At 38.7% G+C, this 22,426-nt stretch overlaps 2 protein-coding genes across 2 annotated transcripts; both read right to left on the reverse strand.

Annotated features, from left to right (window-relative positions):
* Positions 1-6,900: 6,900 nt before the first annotated feature.
* Positions 6,901-14,180, reverse strand: LOC310730143 (adenine phosphoribosyltransferase-like). Its single transcript, XM_083548960.1, has 5 exons — positions 13,972-14,180; positions 13,763-13,856; positions 12,910-13,056; positions 8,616-8,711; positions 6,901-8,205 (listed from the first exon to the last, which is right to left on the reverse strand). The coding sequence occupies exons 1-5, from the start codon at positions 14,158-14,160 to the stop codon at positions 8,063-8,065; spliced, it is 669 nt and encodes a 222-aa protein (XP_083405086.1). The 5' UTR covers positions 14,161-14,180; the 3' UTR covers positions 6,901-8,062.
* A 2,528-nt stretch (positions 14,181-16,708) lies between these two features.
* Positions 16,709-19,425, reverse strand: LOC310730018 (uncharacterized protein; the record flags this gene model as incomplete). The annotated part of the gene is made up of 3 exons (XM_083548760.1): positions 19,405-19,425; positions 17,708-18,724; positions 16,709-16,725 (listed from the first exon to the last, which is right to left on the reverse strand). The coding sequence occupies exons 2-3, from the start codon at positions 18,663-18,665 to the stop codon at positions 16,709-16,711; spliced, it is 975 nt and encodes a 324-aa protein (XP_083404886.1). The 5' UTR covers positions 18,666-18,724; positions 19,405-19,425.
* Between the last annotated feature and the right edge of the window lie 3,001 nt (positions 19,426-22,426).

Below are 22,426 nucleotides of genomic sequence, written 5' to 3' on the forward strand. Positions count from 1 at the left end.
AAAAAATAAATAAATAAAACTTTAAAATAGACGCAACCTGTTTGTGTAAATGTGTGTTTTGTTCTGAGTAATGTGAGTAAAGTGTATGCAAGACTAAAATCCTGCGTGCTAATGGCATGTATGTGCACCCACATTACCACAGCGGCAAACAGAGGGAAAAAGGTAAGATTGGCTGTGTATGTGTGTGTGTGTATGCCAGTGCCTCGATTGCAAACAGGGACAAGTCATTCTGTCACATCACCTCCCCCTTTTCCAGGCAGGGAACTGACCAGGTAGACGGCTTTTAGATTCTGGTTGTGCTTTACCACAAAGTTTGATGGCTGCAGGGAACAGTACCTCTGTGGAGTACTGGGTTTCACTTGGGAGCAGTTTTCTGCTCAGGAATGAGATTGTCTCTCTGCACCAGCATCTCCTTGGGCCAGGACAGCATCTCCTTGGCCAATTTCTACTGCAAAAGCATCCACTTGGACAATGAATCTACTCCTAAAATCTGGACTCTTTGAAATAGGGCTAGAATACATCTTCTCCATTAATGTTTGACAGCCACTTCACATTCCTTGGTCCACTGTATCAGGTTGCTTGTGGTTTTGCTTAGTAGGTTGGCCAGCGGAACTGCAGTGCTGGCAAAGCTTGGAATGAATTGATGGTACCATCTCACTAGTCCCAGGAAAGATCTGACCATCTTTGTTTTTGGTTTTGGGATGTGTATTATGGCTTTCACCTTTTTCAATTGCAGCATAATTTTCAATTGTTATTCAAAGTAGTTCAAAATGGACTTTGCCTATTCACACTTGGCACATTCAGGATAAGGCCAGCCTCTTTCATCCTTCTCAGGGTCTGCTCTAGATGATTCAGATGGTTTTCCCAGGTTACACTATGGATTACCAAATCATTTAAATATGCTGCTATTCTTCACAGCCTCTAAAGACTTGGTCCATTAGCCTTTGAATGACTGCAAGCACCCTATGTAGGCCAAACGGTAGGACCATGAACTGGAACAGTCACAGCCAGATCCGAAATGCTGTATATGGTCTGGATGCTTTTCTCAAGTGGCTCTTGCAGAGATAAAGGGTTACGAGAAGAAGGGACATGAGAAGATTTTAGTGGATGCCAGGAGCAGCAAGAGTACCTTCTGTCTTGGTTTAAGTTCTCAGGACTGGGCTATTGACTGCACCAGGTCTTTTAGACTTTTTTGTGCCTGCTGGAGGTTCTTCTGGGCCATCTTTCTGTTTCTCTCTATGCAGTCTCTCATTTCCAAAACATACTGGATGATGCCTATTTCCGCTCTTGTTGTCTTCTCTGACATTCCATTTTTTTCACAGGTGATCCACTGGCTCTTGGAACTGCGATCGATATATAACCCACTTCTTAGGGGTTTACTTAAATGCTGTCTAAAGCAAGAAACCAAGGTTCCCGGCAGTTAAATGGTAAATTTGCCCGGTGTTTTCAATTTCAAACAGTTGTAAATTACTTTCTTTTTCCCTTATACAAATATATCACTTAACAATCACTATAAAACTGAGTTATGTGAAACAGATCTTATTTATATTTCAACACATGAGCTGAGAATTCACAACCTTGCCATAGTTTAGACAAGGAAATATCAAAAGCCTGACACAAATTTTTAGAAAGAAACCCATGATCCACACTTTATAATGTCTCTGTCAGTCCTGTATGAAAATGTTTGCAATGTAACTCGTTGAGGCCCAGTTCGTTGGTGCACATTCACAGAATTCACAAACTGTATTAACTTACAGCCATCTGATGATAACAAGCCAACGTTGAAAACACGCACAGCTCTCAGTCTCGATCAATCTCTGGCACACGTCGTAAACTCATCGATCAAAGTCCAACGATGAAACCAGATGTGTCCAGTCAAGAACAAACTCAGCACCATGAGTCCACGATGAACTTCATCAATGCAGTCACTTTTTGCTAATGTAAATGCCTCTAGCTGTCGGCACATACAGAGTAACATCTACCTCAGTATTTCTATCTTCAGCTTCTAGCTGAACATCAGAAACTTCACTCTGACATGGAATTACTGGTATTTCTGAAACACTGCGAGCATCACCAGACTCTGAACATTCTACAGCTTCTACAGGGGTTTTGTTCTGTATCTTCTCATTCACTTGAGAAGAAATGTTTGCAACATCATCAGCATGAAACCCAAACTCACACTCTGAATCTGAAGAATTACAGTCTCACAGTATGCCGTTAACCCACATTCAAACTATGGTAGCGAATTTTCTGATCATACCTTGCTTTATTAATCTGATTTAGCTTCTCAGCCTGAGCTAGCTGATAAGCTGTCTGTAATTCCTGCTTCATCTTGGACACATATTTCAAGTACAATACAGGTGATGTATTATCAGCAGAGACACCAAAACAAATATCAACAAGTAATCTAGCCTCTCTGCTTAACATCAAAAAATTAAGAGAGAAACCAGTAGCTTTGTTCGAAGTACAGTTATACGCATGTACCAGATGTGCTTATGCCGACTCCATTTTATTTTCTGACTAGGCTTAAGGGTACCCAGCATGTTCAACAAGGTCCTGTTAAATCGTTCAGGCTGAAATCACCTTGTGGATAATAAGGTGAGGTTCTAGATTTCTTTACACCTAGCATAGTCAGCATGTCAGACACCAACTGGCTCTCAAAATCCCTGCCTTGGTCTGAGTGCATTTAAGTAAGAAGGCCGTAATTTATTAAATACTTTTCCCACAAAGTCTTTGCCACTGTAGAAGCTTTTTAGTTTCTCGGGGGAAAAGCTTGCGCGTAACGTGTGTAATGGTCAGTGACCATCAATACATTACACACATTCTGAGAATCGGCTTCGATGGAAAGAAAATCAATACATACCAGGTCCATAGGTCCTAAACTGTGCATGTGAGACAATGGAGCAGCTCTTTGGGACAAAGTCGTCCTCTTGATGCAGCGTTCGCATATCTTACATCTACATCACACTTCATGTGTTTCTTCTGGATGTTACCCTAAGGTTTCTTATCACAAATAGCCTTCCACACTCCATTATTCCTCTGGGCCTTTTGAAGTTCACTTCGACTAAGCACAGGTAAGTGATTTGCAGCTACTTCAGTAGCATGAGAGTACGCTTTAGGAACAGCCGACATACGTGTGTGCCCCGGCCTGTTGTATCACACATGGGTAAGAGACATTCCCCATTTGCAGACAAAGTCTCACAAAGAGCCCTTACACCCCTTGGCAGGTGGATTTTTGTTTATATTCTTTGCAGTACCTGCAGAGGAACAATTCAACAATTCGACAATTTGACACAACTTCAAGAAATCCTTCACAAAACGCCTATAATACCCACAGTACGCTAGAAAAAATCTGAGCTCTGTCACAGTCTGGGGCTATGGCCAGGATACAACAGCGTCGATTTTAGAAGGTTCAGTGGATATTCTATTGTGTGACACAATGTGCCCTATGTAGTTCACCGAAGTCCCACCAAACTTGTCAAGGAAGATCTTTAGGTCAGATCAAGTGAAATGAAGTCAAGTTTATTTTTATAGTGCTTTTCACAACAGACATTGTCTCAAAGCAGCTTTACAGAAATCAACAGTGAAGGTGAATGGTGTGCATTTATCCCTGATAAGCAAACCGTGGCAAATGTGGCAAGGAAAAACTCCCTTAGATGTCATAAGGAAGAAACCTTGAGAGGAACCAGACTCAAAAGGGGAACCCATCCTCATTTGGGTGACATCAAGAGTGTGATCATAAATCTTTCAACAATACAGAACACTGGAGTGTGAGAACTAACATGAGGATTATAAGTAATGTTCTTTCTACAGTCTTATACAGTTATTTGTGGTTATAAAAAACAAGGAGCTACTGAGCAACTCATAAAATAGCTCAACATTGTGATCATCACTAATCCAACACCAGCTTCTCCATGCCTTTAAACACTCAAGGAGGTCCAATGTCAAAACTCCACACATGAAGTGGGATTCAGCTGGCACTGGTACGTCTCTGGGTGGTACGGGAAATTTGCGAGTTGCGCATCAATTTCTTTAAGGGTCCATAATCTTCATAAGGTGGGACGTGACTGGAGCTGGCCAAACCTCAGGATTCCTCGGGATGGGTAGAGAAAGAGAAGCAGTGGAGAGAAATTAGCGTAGCTGCTGTTCATGATATTAACAGCACAAGTTGATAATGTGCATGTGATCAGATGTTCCGAAACACAGGTTTATGATATGTGACGTATGTTAAGAGTAGGCTTTGCTAAAAAAATAAGTTTTTAATCTGCACTTAAACTGGGAGAGTGTGTCTGAGCCACAAACACTGTCAGGAAGACTATTCCAGAGTTTCGGAGCTAAATGTGAGAATGATCTACTGCCTTTAGTGGGCCTTGCTATTCTAGGAACTACTAGAAGTCCAGAGTTTAGAAAATTTCGGGGAGTGTGACAGATTGTAGCGTGTTAAAAGACTGGATAGATACATGGGAGCGAAACCATTTAGTGTTTTATAAGTAAGAAGCAGTAGTTAGTAGTCGATTCGAAACTTAACAGGTAGCCAGTGTAGAGATGATAAGATTGTGGTTATATGATCATATTTCCTTGACCTTGTGAGAACTCTGGCTGCCGCATTCTGAACTAACTGAAGCTTGTTTATTAATGATGCAGGACATCCACCTAGTAATGCATTACAATAGTCTTTTCTGGAGGTCATGAACGCATGGACGAGCTTCTCTGCATCAGATATAGATAACATGTTTTTTAGCTTAGAAATATTTCTACGGTGAAAGAAGTTTGTTTTTGTAACTTGATTGATATGATTTTTGAAAGACAAGTTGCTCTAAAATAACTCCCAGGTCTTTTACTGTTGAACTAGTAGTTACAGAACATCCGTCTAAATGCAGGTTGAAATGCTGGAGCTTCTGTGTACTGGTTTTTGGGCCGATTAGCAAACATCTCCGTCTTATCAGAATTTAATAGTAGAAAGTTATGGGTCATCCAGTTTTTTAATCCATTAATACACTCAGTTATCCGAGCTAATTGAGCCGTATTGTCTGGTTTTGATGAAATATATAGCTGGGTATCATCAGCATAACAGTGGAAGCTAATCCCATGCCTTCTACTAATAATATTTCCTAAGGGAAGCATGTATATTGTGAGAAGCAGGGGTCCTGGAACTGAACCTTGAGGCATGCCATAATTTACTAGCATTAACCTGGATAGCTCTCCATTTAAATCTACAAAATGGTAACGATCGGACAGGTAGGATTTAAACCAGCTTAATGCCTATCCCTGAATGAGAATAAAATGTTGTAAGGATTCTAGGAGGAGATCCTCATCTCTCAGCCTATCGTTCACTTTTAAAGGCGCTCTTCGTGCTCATCAATGTTTATATGTTTCTGTTGGAAACTCTCTGATTAGGGTAGTGGTTGCACGGAACAGCTGGCGGTAGGTCTCTGGGGAAATATCAAACTTTCCCAGCAGAGCCTCTTTGAGGTTATAATATACTTCTGCCCTGTCCTTCATCATGGTCAGGTAGGCCACCAGTGCTTGCCCTGTTAACAGAGAAACAAGTGTGTAAGAGAAGTTTTTTGAAGCACTTAGCAAATAAAGCATTATATATTTCTATCAGTCTTTAAACATCCACACAACAATATTTATATTGCATAAAATAACATTGCATTTTTAAATGTCTTTCTTTTTCTTAAAGAAAATTTAAACTTTGCCAGTTTTTTTTCCAACAAAATAACGACCCCAAGATGACAGCTGCCTTGCTGAGGAAGCTGAAGGTAAATCAGTGTGCCTTAAGACATCGACCTGTGTACATGTGGAGCTATGCACCCTTTCACCAAGCTCTCCTCACACGTAAGTTCGGCGAAAACAACATGCCGCACAAACACTAAATATAAAAATAAACAGAGAACTGATCTTTAGTGGTGGTTTATTTTAGTTTGTAAGGTTTCAGTGCATATCCAAATCCACAAAGAAAATCTCAAGAAATCTAAATAGCTTATAATAATAGCAGAGAATTACTTATTTCTGGAAAAGCAGGCCATTTTTTTACAGAGGTACTTCAGCCGTGCCAACAAAGTAAAGAAGTTGCATCATCTGTGCACAGTTTTAAGCTGTTATGGTTTGGTAAACTTTTAAGAAGTTTCCGTTTGCATTTAATGGAAGCTCTGTAAAGTGTGGCTCTGTAAAACACCCTGGTAGTGATTGTGTTATTTTAGTGTAATTGTTATTGCTGTAAATGCTCTCATATAATATTATATAATACCCAGATGAGGATGGGTTCCATCTTGAGTCTGGTTCCTCTCAAGGTTTCTTCCTTATGCCATCTCGGGGAGTTTTTCCTTGCCACAGTCGCCACCAGCTTGCTCATCAGGGACAAACTTACACTTATAAAGAACATATTCACTTTTATTTACCACATTTTCTGTGTAAAGCTGCTTTGAGACAATGTTCATTGTTAAAAGCGCTATACCAATAAAAATGAATTGAATTGAATAATATCCCAAGTATCTATATTTCATCCTCTCTAGTGCTTCAGTAAAGGGGCTGCTTTACACCAAGATGGATTTAATGCCGAAGTGAAGACAGCCTGCCAGGAGCAGAGAACTGGCACTGTGGGGTGAGTCTGGACAGATTGAAGACAGTGAGGGACAACAGGTCACTGAACAAACTCCTGTCTATCATGGAAAATTCATCTCACCCACTACATGAGGCAGCGGAGTTCATTCTCCAACAGACTGATTCTGACAAAGAACGCTTCAGGAAATCATTCCTACCATTTGCAATTGCACTGTACAATGACTTACCTCTATGTAACAGATGATAATTGTAAATTATATACATAATCCCATTATTCACTTTTACTTTACACACATTTTCTTCCCTTTTCTTTCCTATCTTCTGAATTGCCAGTTTGTTTTTCTATGTAGCATCATCTGAAATATTGTATTTATTTACATCAATCACAATTACTTAATTACATTCTACTAAATTATGAGTACATTTGTGTTTTAACAGAATGCTGTATCCTCTCTCTCTCTCTTTCTCTCTCTCTCTCTCTCTCTCTCTCTCTCTTAAAATCTCCAAGGTTATTGTGGTGGGAGACCTGGCTGTAGGGAAAACATGTCTTATTAATAGGTAATCATTACTTAAGTGAAAAAAGTAAAGAAGCACTGTTTAATGTGTACTCAGAATGAACTTTTATTTAACTATCTAACAGACAGTGAATTATACATTCCTTGTAAGTATTTTTTCCTCTTTTTAGACATTTTACAAAACTATGCACAAAAATTGTTCTGCCTTCCTTTCTGTGTGAGATTTTGTATGCATAATCTTGGTACAAAGACGAAAATAAAACTGTCAATTTATTTATAAATTCTTAAGTTTACATTAAACAGTGTATTAACATCATACTGAATTGCACAATAACGTGACAGTCGTATTTAAAAATGAAATGCATTTGCAATAAAAAAAAGTAGTTACACTAAGAAAATTAATACACATTTCTACACATTTTAACAGGAGTTTTATAAGTGTTTTACACAGTAATGTGCAAACAATCTATAGTTTGCTTTTTCGTGCAACATTATATTTTACAGGTTTGTGTTTAAATATTGTATATTTAATATACTTCATTGATCCCAAAGGGGAAATTAGGAATACAATTTAGTGTACAATGTTCTTAAATCAGAAAAATTAAAATGTCCTGTAACATTTTCTCTGGACTGTTGAAGATTTTTTTTAAGCTATAGAGCACTACTATTACTATTACACTACATTACACTACTATTACTATTACACTACTACATTATACTATTTCAATGATCCTATAATATAAAATTTTCCATGTTCTTAGTTGAAGAAAAAATTTTGTTGCAAGTAAACTTTTGAGTAAGAAGAATTATTTTAAATTCATTTTATTTGCCATTATTTTCTCTTTCAGTCTATTGAGGGTGCACTCGTGTTAAGGTATACTAGAAAACCCCAAAACAGAGCATACATGTGATATGTCAGATCAAGGCACAGATCTGTTTTCTTCTATAATTAATATCCTTATAGTGGCCCTGTGAAGTGTTTAACTGTTGAAGTTCTTGAAAGATTCCAGATAATGGTTATCTATTTGAGGCTGAAGTTTTTTAGGGATGCAATGCGAGTACTTGTAGTTTTCCTTTATCCACTTTCCACCCTCGCTGTTCTCAATGGCCATGACAGCAACACCTACAAAGGGTAAAATGTCAAGCAATTTATAGGAAAACCGAAAGTGTTTTAGTAAGCTAGTGTAGCTAAGCTAGGATGGTGAAGCCCATAATATATGATTTAGGGCATATTTATATTTTTTATACCATCTGGTGACTCTTATGTTCTGTGAATAGTGGATGGAACTGTGTCATTATGGGGTAAAGGTGATCAATTTAAATAACCTTTATTGATTTATAATGACGATGTCAGAAAATGGTCAAAACAGGGAACAGCCTAAAAAAATCTGATGGTCCTGAGAATTTGACCTCTCTGGCCATCGTCTATAGACTTACATGTACAAGTATTTCAGCACATTAATGTTTTTCATTTATTATTTACATTTCAGTTCTACAATTGTTTCATTTATTTGAAGACATATGTATGCTCACCTACAACAGATGCTCCTTGTCTTTCTACCAGTTTGATGGCAGCCTTCATTGTGCCTCCAGTCTCAATCCATTGGTCCACTATAAGAACACGTAGGCCTGAAAGAAACTCAATAATTTAAAACACCATACTGGATGGACAGAGTGAGTACACCCCTCACCTTTCAGCAACCACTGTATTATCTTCTCAAGGGACATTACTATAGAAATTAACCTTGGGTATATTTTAGAGTAGTCAATGTGCAGCTTGTATAGTAGTACAGATTTACTGTCCTCTAAAAATAGCTCAACATACACCTATTAGTCATAAAAACTGCCAACGAAAGTGAGTACACCCTAAGTGAGCATGTCAAAACTATGTGCAAAGTGTAATATATTTAGTGTGAACACCACTGTTATCCAGCACTGCACAGGTTGCTGTTGGGATCCTCTTCCACTTCTTTATAGTGGCCTCAAGGAGCTGCTGGATGTAAGATACAGTGAGGAAAATAAGAATTTAAACACCCTGCTATTTTGCAAGTTCTCCCATTTAGAAATCATGGAGGGGTCTGAAATTGTCATCGTAGGTGCATGTCCACTGTGAGAGACATAATCTAAAAAAAAAAATCCAGAAATCACAATGTATGATTTTTTAAACTATTTATTTGTATGATACAGCTGCAAATAAGTATTTGAACACCTGAGAAAGTCAATGTTAATATTTGGTACAGGAGCTTTTGTTTGCAATTACAGAGGTCAAACGTTTCCTGTAGTTTTTCACCACGTTTGCACACACTGCAGGAGGGATTTTGCCCCACTCCTCCACACAGATCTTCTCTAGATCAGTCAGGTTTCTGGCCTGTCGCTGAGAAACACGGAGTTTGAGCTCCCTCCAAAGATTCTCTATTGGGTTTAGGTCTGGAAACTGGCTAGGCCACGCCAGAACCTTGATATGCTTCATACAGAGCCACTCCTTGGTTATCCTGGCTGTGTGCTTCGGGTCATTGTCATGTTGGAAGACCCAGCCTCAACCCATCTTCAATGCTCTAACTGAGGGAAGGAGGTTGTTCCCCAAAATCTTGCAATACATGGCCCCGGTCATCCTCTCCTTAATACAGTGCAGTCGCACTGTCCCATGTGCAGAAAAACACCCTCAAAGCATGATGCTACCACCCCCATGCTTCACAGTAGGGATGGTGTTCTTGGGATGGTACTCATCATTCTTCTTCCTTCAAACACGTTTAGTGGAATTATGACCCAAAAGTTCTATTTTGGTCTCATCTGACCACATGACTTTCTCCCATGACTCCTCTGGATCATCCAAATGGTCATTGGCAAACTTAAGACGTGCCTGGACATGTGCTGGTTTAAGCAGTGGAACCTTCCGTGCCATGCATGCTTTCAAACCATGACTACTTAGTGTATTACCAACAGTAACCTTGGAAATGGTGGTCCCAGCTCTTTTCAGGTCATTGACCAGCTCCTCCCGTGTAGTTCTGGGCTGATTTCTCACCTTCCTTAGGATCATTGAGACCCCACGAGGTGAGATCTTGCATGGAGCCCCAGTCGGAGGGAGATTGACAGTCATGTTTGTCTTTTCTAATGATTGCTCCAACAGCGGACCTTTTTTCACCAAGCTGCATGGCAATTTCCCCGTAGCCCTTTCCAGCCTTGTGGAGGTGTACAATTTTGTCTCTAGTGTCTTTGGACAGCTCTTTGGTCTTGGCCATGTTAGTAGTTGGATTCTTACTGATTGTATGGGGTGGACAGGTGTCTTTATGCAGCTAACGACCTCAAACAGGTGCATCTAATTTAGGATAATAAATGTAGTGGAGGTGGACATTTTAAAGGCAGACTAACAGGTCTTTGAGGGTTAGAATTCTAGCTGATAGACAGGTGTTCAAATACTTATTTGCAGCTGTATCATACAAATAAATAGTTTAAAAATCATGTATTATGATTTCTGGATTATTTTTTTTTTTAGATTATGTCTCTCACAGTGGACATGCACCTACGATGACAATTTCAGACCCCTCCATGATTTCTAACTGGGAGAACTTGCAAAATAGCAGGGTGTTCAAATACTTATTTTCCTCACTGTACATGGCACTTCTCCACCTTCCGCTTGATTATGCCCTATAGGTGCTCAATTATGTTCAGGTATGGAGACATACTTGGCCACTTCTTCACCTTCAGCTTCCTCACCAAGGCAGTTGTCATCTTGGCGTTGTGTTTGAGATTGTTATTATTTTGGAAAACTGCAGTTTCTGAAACAAGGGCATCAAGTTCTGCAGAAGGATGTAACAGTAAGTGTTGGAAACTCCCCAGTGCCACCAGCACTCGTTAAGCCCCAGACCACGATGATACCACCACCATGCTGGACTGTAGGCAAGACACAATTTTATTGATACTCTTAACCAGGGCGTCTCCACACATGTTCCACCATCTGAGCCAAACAAGTTTAACTTAGTCTCATCAGACTACAGGACATGGTTCCAGTAATTCATGCTCTTGAACAGGTCGTCTTCAGCAAACCTTCTTGTGTGCCAGCTTCAAAAGAGGCTTCCTTCTGGGATAGCGGCCATGCAAAACAACTTGTTGCAATGTGAGGCGTACGGTCTGAGCACTGACAAGAGGACCTCCTGCTTCTGCAACCTCTAAGGCAATGCTGCAGCACTTATGCATCTGCTTTTTAAAGCAGCTTTTGCACCTGCACACAGCACAAGGACTCAACTTCTTTGATGGACCCTGGGCATCTTTGTGGAGAATAACAATTCTAATTCTCAAATCCTCAGAGAGTTATTTGGCATGAGGTGCCAAATGAGAGAATTGTACCAAACTGTAACTACTCTAATACAAGATACACAAATTTGTATGGTCCTGACAAGCAGACAAAAACATGAACATGATAAATAGGACTTGTGGCTTTGCATTGTTGAATGACATACAACTGTTATCACTTAGGGTGTACTCACTTATGTTGCCAGCTATTTAGACAATAATGGATGTATGCTGAGTTATTTTCAGAGGACAGTAAATCTATACTGCTTTACAGGCTGCACATTGACTACTTTAAAATATATCCAAGTTTGATTTCTATAGTATTGTCACTTAAGAAGATATAATGAAATAGTTGCTGAAGTGTAAATGGTGTACTCACTTTTGTGAGATACATCATCTTGGATGAATGCAAAGAAGAATACATTGATCTACAAAAATTAACCGATCCATTATCGCTAGTAAGTGACCTGGTCATGATCACAACATCTCTAAATCTTATCCTGGGAAACACTCGGCACAGCAGCCAAGACAATATTCCACTGTACACATGCATGCACATTTACATATATTATTAAACTTATTGGCAAGTCCTGGGGTGGTTGGAGGAAACCAGTGGACCCATAGTTCACCCACATTATTGCCTGAGCTAAAGATTGAACCCTGTGAGGCAGCAACACTGATCTTTACACAAATCTAATCCCTATCATAGAAAACATCATCAACTTGGTACACAAATTCAATCCCTATCATAGAAAACATTATCTAAATACTGCATGGACCCAACTAACTGGCGATTATGACATCGACCTCTTAAAGTTACAGTCTATTATTCAGATTGTCAGCTTGTAGCATATTATATAACTATGAATTATTTTTTAATTAAAGTCAAGCTAATCAAGGAGAGTGTGGACAAACTACTTTACGGTGTTAATCTTAAAACATATAACTAAAGATTGTTTGCCCATTTGTCAGGAGATCCACAGATGCTACAGCCCTAGATGGTTGGGAGACATGGAAGCCATTAACAAAAATCACCATGCAGTCTGGATGGGAGGGAAAGAGGGAAGGTATACACTCCCTTACTTAGTGTCACAGTGACACTAGCCAGTCATGGGCATCTGTGAGTGTGTATGGCCAGGAACAAAAACTTTTTTCTTTTAAATGTGTGTTTCACTACAAAATTCACAGCAAGAATGATTTGGCTGGCTTCAAAAGCACCTGTCCAATCTAGGGAGAGGTAATGGGGAAAAACCCTTGCAAGGCTTTGGAAAGGTATTAACGAGATTATTTAAGCAAAAATGAGGTAAATGAGGGAGAAACTTCTTAGCAGCATTTAGTAATGACAAACATAAAAAAATAGATAAATGTATTTAAATTAAAGACAAAAAATGTCCACTTAATCCACTAATGTATCCAATAATACATGCAACTTTTTTATACTAATTTCAATTCAATTTAATTTAATGTCGATGTAACACCAATATACTTGTTTAAAACCTGTTGGTTTAACGATCATTTGTGAGCTGGATTTCAATACCTGGTTTTAACACATCAACTCGAACTTCCAGTAGCTTTTCTTTGCCAGAGTAGTCACAATATTCCTGTGTTTGAGTTTCTACACACAGATGTCCTGCTTTTCGAAATGCCAGAAAGCCTTTTCCTAGAATGATGGCCATTGCGGAACCTGAAAATACAGTATTCAAGTACTATTATTTGTATTTATTTATCTTTAACAGACTTACACATACATTACACAAACTTTTTTTTTTAAATACTGGGATATGATGTGTTTTGTGACAGTTATTCGTGGGTGCCCAGTTTGTCCTAAACAGTTAAACCTATTTTCATCAGAAAAATTAATTAATGCACATTACTGCTTTTTTTTTTCTTCCTCTGCGTATTTGTCCCCTTTCCAAAAGCAGCTATATGATTTTTGAGATCATTTTTTTTTTCACACTTAGGACAGCTAAAGGAACACAACTACTATACATGTAGAAGTATAATATATGCTGTATAGGATCTTAAAAATTAAATTTTGCTGAAATTGCATTTCCCCCTATGTATAGACTTCTGAAACACCCTGTATTATGCAAATCCATTTCTGTATCTAGAAATAGTATTTTGATAGCTATCTATATAAAAATAAATTTACTGCAAAATATTACTTTGGAAGAAGGTGTAATATTTTGCAGAAGCTTGTACTTGCAACTCAGAAATAGAAATAACTCATTTAAATTCAAAGGAGCATACAGGCTACACACAAGACCCTATACATGCAGTTGTGTACTTGGTGTGTAGCCTAGTTTATATTTACAGCCCTGTCAACTTGTTGAATGAGCTAAAAAATTAAACAGGAGACTGGGAGCAACATGACAAAATGCAGTGTGTACCGAGGATAAAGCCCATTGCGTCTATTCCAACCACCAGGTCAATTATGTCACTTTGGAATGGTTTGAGAAGATCTTTTACACAGTCTGATAAGGCCTGGTTTGGGAACAGATTGAAAAGAATTAACAGGTGCTGAGAAAAAATTATAATAAGGAAATCTTGCAATCAAGCACATGATATACTCTAAGATAAACATTAGTATATGTCATACCTGGGAGTTGCAGTAAAGTCTAGAGGGATCAAGCCATGCATACTCTGGGCCCTTTATGTTAGGTGCCATTAGGGACAGATACCAGCCTTCATCTCTCTTCTGAGGAACAGCCAAGTCATTCATACTGACACAAAGCAGCTCTTCTTCTGTAATCTCGGAAACTTCAAAACAGCAGAAAGTTTGCACCATGAGACCTAATTGTTGGACCTCCCCTTTATTAACTGTCACAAGAGGGCAGTGTAGGACTACAGGGTTGCCAGGTCGTTTTAATGGTGTAAAAAATCTTAAATACTAAACACTCCTGGAAAAAACAAGGCCAAGCCTCAAAGCGCTTTTAATGGTTTAACAAACAAATGATCACTGGTCAGAAACATTGCCAAAATAAAACAAATGCTGTAGATCTTTCCCTCAATCCTGGTTTTATTTGTAAGCTTGTTATCAGGTCAATAGTAAATTAAACAGTTAAAAAAAACATGCTGGTAGGTTATTTGGTGGGAAAACCCAAGCATGTGTAGATTTTACATTTAGCAATTTAATCGTTATTATTGTGATTTCTCATGTGTGTGCAAGAATGCTTTCCTTAAAACACCCTGCACCAAGGGAAGCTAACTGTGACACAGAAAACCTCTTACTAATTTTTTGACTAATTATTTATTGTTAAGATGCTTTAAAGCATTATATTTGTATATATTGGACTTGGTCTTTTTTCTATTTCTCCCAGGAATGTATATAACAACACAGTCAAAGGTTCATTTCTATTTTAACAAGATTGGAATCATGTAGGTTGCTCAGTGTTTTGACTAGTTGGGTCATAAAACTATTACAAAATTGAACAAATAAATACATTTTAATTAATAAAAAGCGAGGGCGGGTTTGGTACATTTGCCTAAGATTACTCAAATCATACATCCAACAGTTATTGAATGATAACTACCAATCTGGCAACACTTGTTACTGTTTACGGGCAAAAACCCCCCAAAAGGCAGTATTATTAAATGAGCTCAAAATGGCCTAATGTAAAACAGAGACAGGCAAATTATTATTATTATTTTTTTTAATAAAGGCAGTCAATAAGCTTATATAGTATTTGAACATTAATCACAATTTAGCATGTTCACAATGACAGGTCTCCATCTAATGGCTAGGTTGTGTAGAGAAACTAAAGAATAAAACTAAACCTTTAAACTTCAACCAAAGATATACTAAATATATTCATTATTATGCATTGTTATATAGTGGGTCTTCCTAGCCTGCTATCAGGTGAATTTTGGGTTCACACCAACACCAAAGATGGCATTACTTGCTGAGATGGTGGGGTGTAACATGATGTTTATTTATGGTGCTGAAAGGTGAAGGAAAAATTGTCTGAAATTTATATACAAGTATCCAAAGCCAAAACTTAAAGGAAAAAAAACCTGCACAAAACTACAAAAGCAAATACACACATGAATTTAAATGCACTCTTACACACAAACTCCAATTCTGACTGAACTGCTCACAGCACTACAAATGCACAGTCCTCCTGACAGCTGGTTTGGGGCTGTTTTAAAGACTACGCCCCTCCCCTTGGCCGATCAGCAAGTAAATATAATTCATAAATATGTATATACCTATATATAAATATATCACGTTCGTTTTATAGAATTAATAATGCCAATAATAAGAATAGAACAAATCTAACTATACATAATGTACAAACATCACTTTAAAAACACATTTTCCATTTTCCCCCTACAGAAAAACAATGGAGTCGTTGGATTCTGGTTGCTCTGCATAGGGGCTGTGCTGCGCTGGCACCTTTTTAGCCTGACCACAACAATACGCTTGTGCTACCAACCAGCGCTTTTTAGCCAGACCAGCCATAACCAGGGCTAACTAGCCTTCTGCAGCAAATAACAAAAATAAATAAATAAATAAAACTTTAAAATAGCAGCAACCTGTGTGTGTGTGTTTTGTTCTGAGTAATGTGAGTAAAATGTATGCAAGTCTAAAATCCTGCGTGCTAATGGCACGTATGTACACCCACATTACCACAGAGGGAAAAAGGTCAGATTGGCTGTGTATGCCAGTGCCTCGATTGCAAACAGGGACAAGTCATTCTGTCACATCACCTCACCCTTTTCCAGGCAGCAAAGTGACCAGGTAGGCGGTTATTAGGTTCTGGTTTGATGCTTTACCATTAAGTTTAATGGCTGCAGGGAACAGTACCACTGTGAAATACTGGGTTTCACTTGGTAGCAGTTTTCTGCTAAGGAATGAGGTTGTCTCTCTGCACCAGCATCTCCTTTGATCATTTGTCACATAATTTGATCATTGTACAATCATTAATCGGCTGCTTCATTCACTCTTGGAACGTTCTACCACTTGTATGAAAACTGCTGCTTCATGAGAAGCTTTTTAGTGAATGCCAGGTGCAGCAAGAGCACCTTCTGTCTTGGTTAAAGTTCTCAGGACTGCACATTAACTGCACCAGGTCTTTTGGACTTTTTGTGCCTGCTGGAGGTTCTCCTGGGCTATCTTTATGTTACTCTCTATGCAGTCTTTCCAAAACATACTGGATGATGCCTTTCTCCACTCTTGTTGTCTTCTCTGACAACAGGCCATTCCATTTTTTTTTACCACAGGAGCTCCACTGGCTCTTGGAACTGCCATCAATATAAAAGTTCAAATGGAGAGAAGTCAGTTGATGAATGTGGCACCTTCCTTTAAGCAAACAGCAAAAATGGTAGCCACTGTCCTAGTCCCTTCCAGGGTCTGACACAAATTTGCAAACATGTTTTAGAGCATCTGGTTAAAAATGCTCCACCAGTCCATCTGTCTGTGGGTGGTCTGGGATGGGCTTAATCATGTTATTGCCCAACCTCAGCCATTGAACTGATTTGAAACTGATCCCTTGGTCTGTGAGAATGTTAATCAGATAATTTATATCCCCATTCTGGAGTGGGGACGGCCACTAGACCAGAGTACTGAGGATCTTAGGTGTGGTGATGGAACATAGGGAATGGAAACCAAGATGCATAAACATTCATCACTAGACTGTCTTGGTATCCAGCACTGCTCTTTTCCCCACAATGTCCATGGTGATGTGTTGAAAGGGGACAAAATGTACAGTTAGTTGGTGTAAAGGTGCCCTGTCCCATTGTTGCACAGCACTGGTTTTTGACATGTGTGTCATGTGGTACAGTATACTGTGTTTTCATGTTAACACCCGGTGTAACACATAAGCGTGACAACTTGCAGGAACCACCAAAGAGGTAGAATCAGAAGTTTGTATATACAATATCTAATTAATAAAAACATCAAATACCCACACAATTCAGCTTGAATAACATCCGACACTGGCCAGGTGACTGTAGGACATGAAACATCGGATTGGCATTTGCAGATATACAGTCTTTCGTTACTAGTTCAGTAAGAACTGGTAAATTCCTCCCCAAAATCATGTAATCTACAATAGCCACATTAAGCAGGTAACTTTGAATGGGATAACAGTGTGTCCATTTACAGTTACTTAAATGTGCTGAGTTTCCCTCTTCTTTGGGACATAACAAAAAACAGTCAGTTTAGATTTTCTCACCAGGAACACAGTTTATTTGTGCCCTGGCTAATGCGAGTAAAAGCAAATAAGTTTCTTTTGCCTGGTTACTTTCTTCACACCCACGGGTTAATGTTAATGTGAGCTTTCCCAGAACCATAGTCATTAGAAGAACATTTAGTAAGTTCAATATAAAGTTACCTGTCATTGGTTGAGAGAACTGACTTCCATGGAGTTCCATGTACTGCTGGGCAAGTTTGGCAGCAGCTAGTCCAGTTTTCGGCTCCAGTTCCTTCACCCATACCTGGGTCTCGTGAGGAAGAACACATAGTAACTGCTCAAGGACTAGAGTCTCACCGATTTCCTTCTTGCTGTGCAGCTCTGGTCTCACCCAACACTGGTATAAATTCCTCAGCCGGTTATATGTTTCTGTTGGGGACTCTCCAATTGGGGTAGTGGTTGCACGGAACTGCTGGCGGTAGTTCTCTGTAGTAATATTTAACTTTTCCAACAGAGCCTCCTTGAGGTCATCGTATACCTCTGCCCTGTCCTCCTCCATGGCCAGGTAGGCCTCCAGTGCTTGCCCTGTTAACAGAGGTACAAGTCTACAGCTCCACTCATTCTCTGGCCACTTCCAGGTTCTGGCGAGATGCTCAAATCGATGCAGGAATTTCTGAATGTCTTCCCCCTGCTGAAAAATTGGCAACTTTGGCTTCATTCGTGGCATTGGCTGACTCTCAGACCCAATAGAGGTGGAAGCCTCTTGGTTTGGGTGGTAAGCCTTTCTTCTGTGCTTAGTTGGCGTTTGAAGCGCCATTGCTGGACTGTCAATGTCCGTTACTGCCTTAGCTGGGCGGACAGCTTCCAGCATAGCATCTTTCAGACCCTCTAGTGCTAACAGATAACGTTCTTCTTGCTGCTTTTGTGTGTTCAGGAACTCATGCAACATAGCAACAATCTCCTCTCCAGAGGCTGTGGCATAAGAGACAGGTCTAGCATGAGATGATGGAGACTTAGGTCGAGTCGATATCAGATCCTCCTCTCTCTTCTCCTCCATAGAGTTGTGAGCCACATTACCCTTGATGACCACTTTGGTCCGGGGCAAGGACATTATCTTGTTGGTTACACTGCTTCTTGTCACAGACTTGCGATTAGCCATTGCACTTATGACACCAAATGTGATATAGTGTGTCTCCCTGGCTGAGTATAAGGCAAGTTCTAGGTTCACATACAAAAGTTGGTGTTACTTTGTTGTGAGATGGTGAGTTGTAAAGCAATGTTTATTTACAGTGCTTGAGTGTGAAGGAAAGAAAATGCTCCAAAGATACATAAAAGTAAACTAAAACTGAAAGATAAAGAAAAAGAACTGCATAAGAGCAACAAAGATGTATGTATATGTTAAATATACATATTACACAAACGATATATTTTATGATACGCGTGCTCCTTTGTTGCCATGGCAACTGAGTTGGGGCTCTCCTTTAAAGACTAAGCCCCTCCCATCAGCAGGTAAGTATACGGTTTTTTTTATACATTCTTATATGTTTATATGCACTTGGATGTAAATATATCTTACAGTAATTCCATATAAATGATAATCACAACAATAATAATAAAACAAAACTGACGATAGATAAAGTATGAACAAAATTAATAACACACATATTCCATTCCCCCCCCCCTATAGGAAAACATGTAATTGCCGACTTCCGGTTGCTTTGCGCATGCGCCGTGCAGTGCTGGCGTCCTTTTAGCCAGAACACCGAACTAAGATCGTAATCCGGAAGAACGACAACAACCAGCGCTAACTAGCTTAGCTAGCATCTCGCCGCTAAATAATAACATTAAACCAAACCAAAATATATAACTGAATAAATACAAAATAAACAAATGTAAACCCGCCGCAAATCTGTGTGTGTGTGTGTGTGTGTGTGTGTGTGTGTGTGTGTGTGTTTTGTTCTGAGTACTGTGAGATGCTATCGGTGGGGAGAAAAAAGTGGCGTGCTAATGACGTTTGTGTCCACTAGCATCACCACCACGACTACACTCAGGGACAGATCTCTGTCATATGCATACATTCTAGGTGCCGCATGCTCTGTCTCTGGGTGAAGCTAGGTAATAACGTAAGCCACATTTCCCCTTTTTTTTCTATTTCCCAGCTCTCCATTTCTTCAGATGTCCCAGAAATACACCATATCTGTCAAAAGACTGTATAAGTGTAAATAAATGTGTGCCTGATCATATAAATGGTGGTCTATGATAGAGTGGTCTTCCATCCAAGGGGTATTCTCATCACCCACCCAGTTTTCCTGCATCCTTGATGTCCAAGCTAAGGTGCATTATATAGACACAAGTTTGTGGACATCTAACCATAATTGCACCTATTTGCTGTTCTAAATCTCAATTCTTCTGGGATTAAAAAAAACCCACAAACGAATGTTATGTTCAAGTGTCCACAAAGCTTTGTCCATATAGCGTCTATATAACACACATGGTGTTATTTACTTACTTCACCGTTCTTACCCTGCGCGCATTTGTGGGTTTTTGGCTTTGTTCTACTGATCAGTTTATCCCCACTAAAGTTAGGACAAAGACAAGGAGCTCTAAAATTAAAACTTTTGATTTATTGAACACAAATTGATGAACACAAATATATATAAGCACACAATAAAATCTGGTGGAACATCTTCCCAGAGAAATGGAGGGAATTATAAGAGCGAATTGGGAATAAATGTGGAATGCAATGCTCAAAAATCACATACCGTACTTAAGACCAGGTGACCCAATACTTTGGGTTTATAATATGTATATTTATAATATGTAATAAATGGAAATATAGTGTATATGTAGGGAGTGTAATTCAAGGTTATAAAGGATGTTCTACAACATAAATGATAAATGCCACAAATGTAAATGTAAATGTTATAAAGGATGTTCTACAACATTAAATTGTAGGGAAGGCAAAACTCATACATTAGTCACAGCGGATTAAACAGTGCATCTCATCTCTCTCTTTCTACGCTATCACAACCCCTGCACAGAGTGTTCTTTCTCACGATTACAAATCGCACTGTTCTCCGGATTTTATTTAATGTTGTAGAACATCCTTTATAACATTTACATTTACATTTACATATACATATTATAAACCCAAAGTATTGGGTCACCTGGTCTTAAGTACGGTATGTGATTTTTGAGCATTGCATTCCACATTTAGTTCCAATTCGCTCTTATAATTCCCTCCATTTCTCTGGGAAGATGTTCCACTAGATTTTATTGTGTGCTTATGGATATTTGTGTTCATCAGCCTTAAGGGTATTATGAAAGGCAGGCACTGCTGTAGGTGAGGAGGCCTGGGGTGCAGTCAGCGTTCCAATACATCAAAAAAGGTGTTCAGTAGTGATGAGATCAGAGCTCTATAGCAGGCCACTCAAGATCTTCCTCTCCAAAGCATGTAAACCATATTGTCAAGGAGCTCACTTTGTGCACAGGGGCATCGCCATGCTGAAACAGTTTGTGTCCAAGTTAAAGTGAATGCAAAAATTTGTTATTGCACATCTAAAGACGTCCAATAAAATTGAGTGCCTACAGCTTTGTGGTAACAGTTTGGAAAATAACCACATATTGCGGGAAAGGTCAGGTGACCCAATACTTTTGAAAATATAGATGTAAATAAATCGTTTTTTCACTGCTGCAAATATGTGTAAAATTGATGCATCGCGATACAAATGAGAACCAGTATGAGTTACTGTGGGCAATGGTCTTTACTGGACCAGTTAAATAGGATAATACCATTATAATGCATTTAGTCTTATACAAATATTACTAATACTAATAATAATGGTGTGTGTTTTCCACAACTATGACTATTTTTTTCATTGGCTATGATAAATGAACCACTGGAAGACAGAAAAAAGAGATATTAAAAATAAACAAACAAGAAAAGAAGGAAAAAAGGAAACAAAAATGCATTGCCTTCAGAAGAGGGTTCTTAGTTTTTCCAAAATTTTCTATCAATGTGTTATGCAATTTTAAGCTTTACAATGCCCAGTATGGTCTTAGGTAAGTAAAAAGATTTATTATTGGCATGCAACTAGGTTTTTATTCGCTTGGTCAGCATGTCCAACAGTTTCATATAAATATAATAGCAGTCATGAAATAAGCCTATGTTAATTTGGTGGGTTTGCCAAGTGTGTGGCCTGATATTTCATCATTTCTTTCTGCCTTCATAATTCCATTGTGAACAAGCCTGTTGCCCACCAGGCGCATTACACGAGTACTTAGAAGGCAGAGCAAAACACTGAGTCTGTCAGACAGGCTTATTTATCCACTTTAATAAGATTATTTTTGTGGAAGCTGCAAGATTCTTTTGGACCACAGGATTCCTGCACAATTTTACATGCTTGACTGCTAAATGTCACCTTATATGTCACAAGACTACATATATATACATATATAAATAAACGCCAGCTAGTCCAGAATGCATTTAGTAATTTCTTACTAAAACTTAAACTAGCCATAACCAAACAAACCCTTAATTTCATCCATGCTCTATTGGCTCTAACAGTAACTGTCTAAAATATTATTAACATTCTATGAAGTATTGAATGGTCTCTTAATGCTTTATTAAATGCTACTACGTTTTAGTTTCTATAAAGAGGTACATTGTTAAAAATATATATGTTCAAAATGCTCTAGAAAACTAAACTGATTTTTTTTTATTTTTTATTATTATTTATGTAATAATGAGTTAAGAAGGGAGACACAACATGGTTAGAATTTCTCAGGTGTTGGGTTTTTTTATGTTCTCCATGCATTACCCAAACAACAGCTTACATACGGCGAAGCATATTTATCCACTTTAATAAGATTCTTGTTTTGGAAGTTGCAAGATTCCTTTGGACCACAGTATTCCTGCAC

Source organism: Silurus aristotelis (genome assembly GCF_946808225.1).
Source record: "Silurus aristotelis genome assembly, chromosome: 8".
Classification (NCBI taxonomy): domain Eukaryota; kingdom Metazoa; phylum Chordata; class Actinopteri; order Siluriformes; family Siluridae; genus Silurus; species Silurus aristotelis.

What these genes read in the sequence shown, in the direction of transcription:
- LOC310730143 (XM_083548960.1), bottom strand. Translation starts at nt 14,160, where the DNA reads ATGGTGCAAACTTTCTGCTGTTTTGAAGTTTCCGAGATTACAGAAGAA. An exon ending in GACTTTACTGCAACTCCCAG is followed by an intron (nt 13,857 to 13,971) that starts GTATGACATATA and finishes TTCCCAAACCAG; the next exon opens with GCCTTATCAGACTGTGTAAA. An exon ending in AGTTGATGTGTTAAAACCAG is followed by an intron (nt 8,712 to 12,909) that starts GTATTGAAATCC and finishes AGTTTCTTTCAG; the next exon opens with GCCTACGTGTTCTTATAGTG.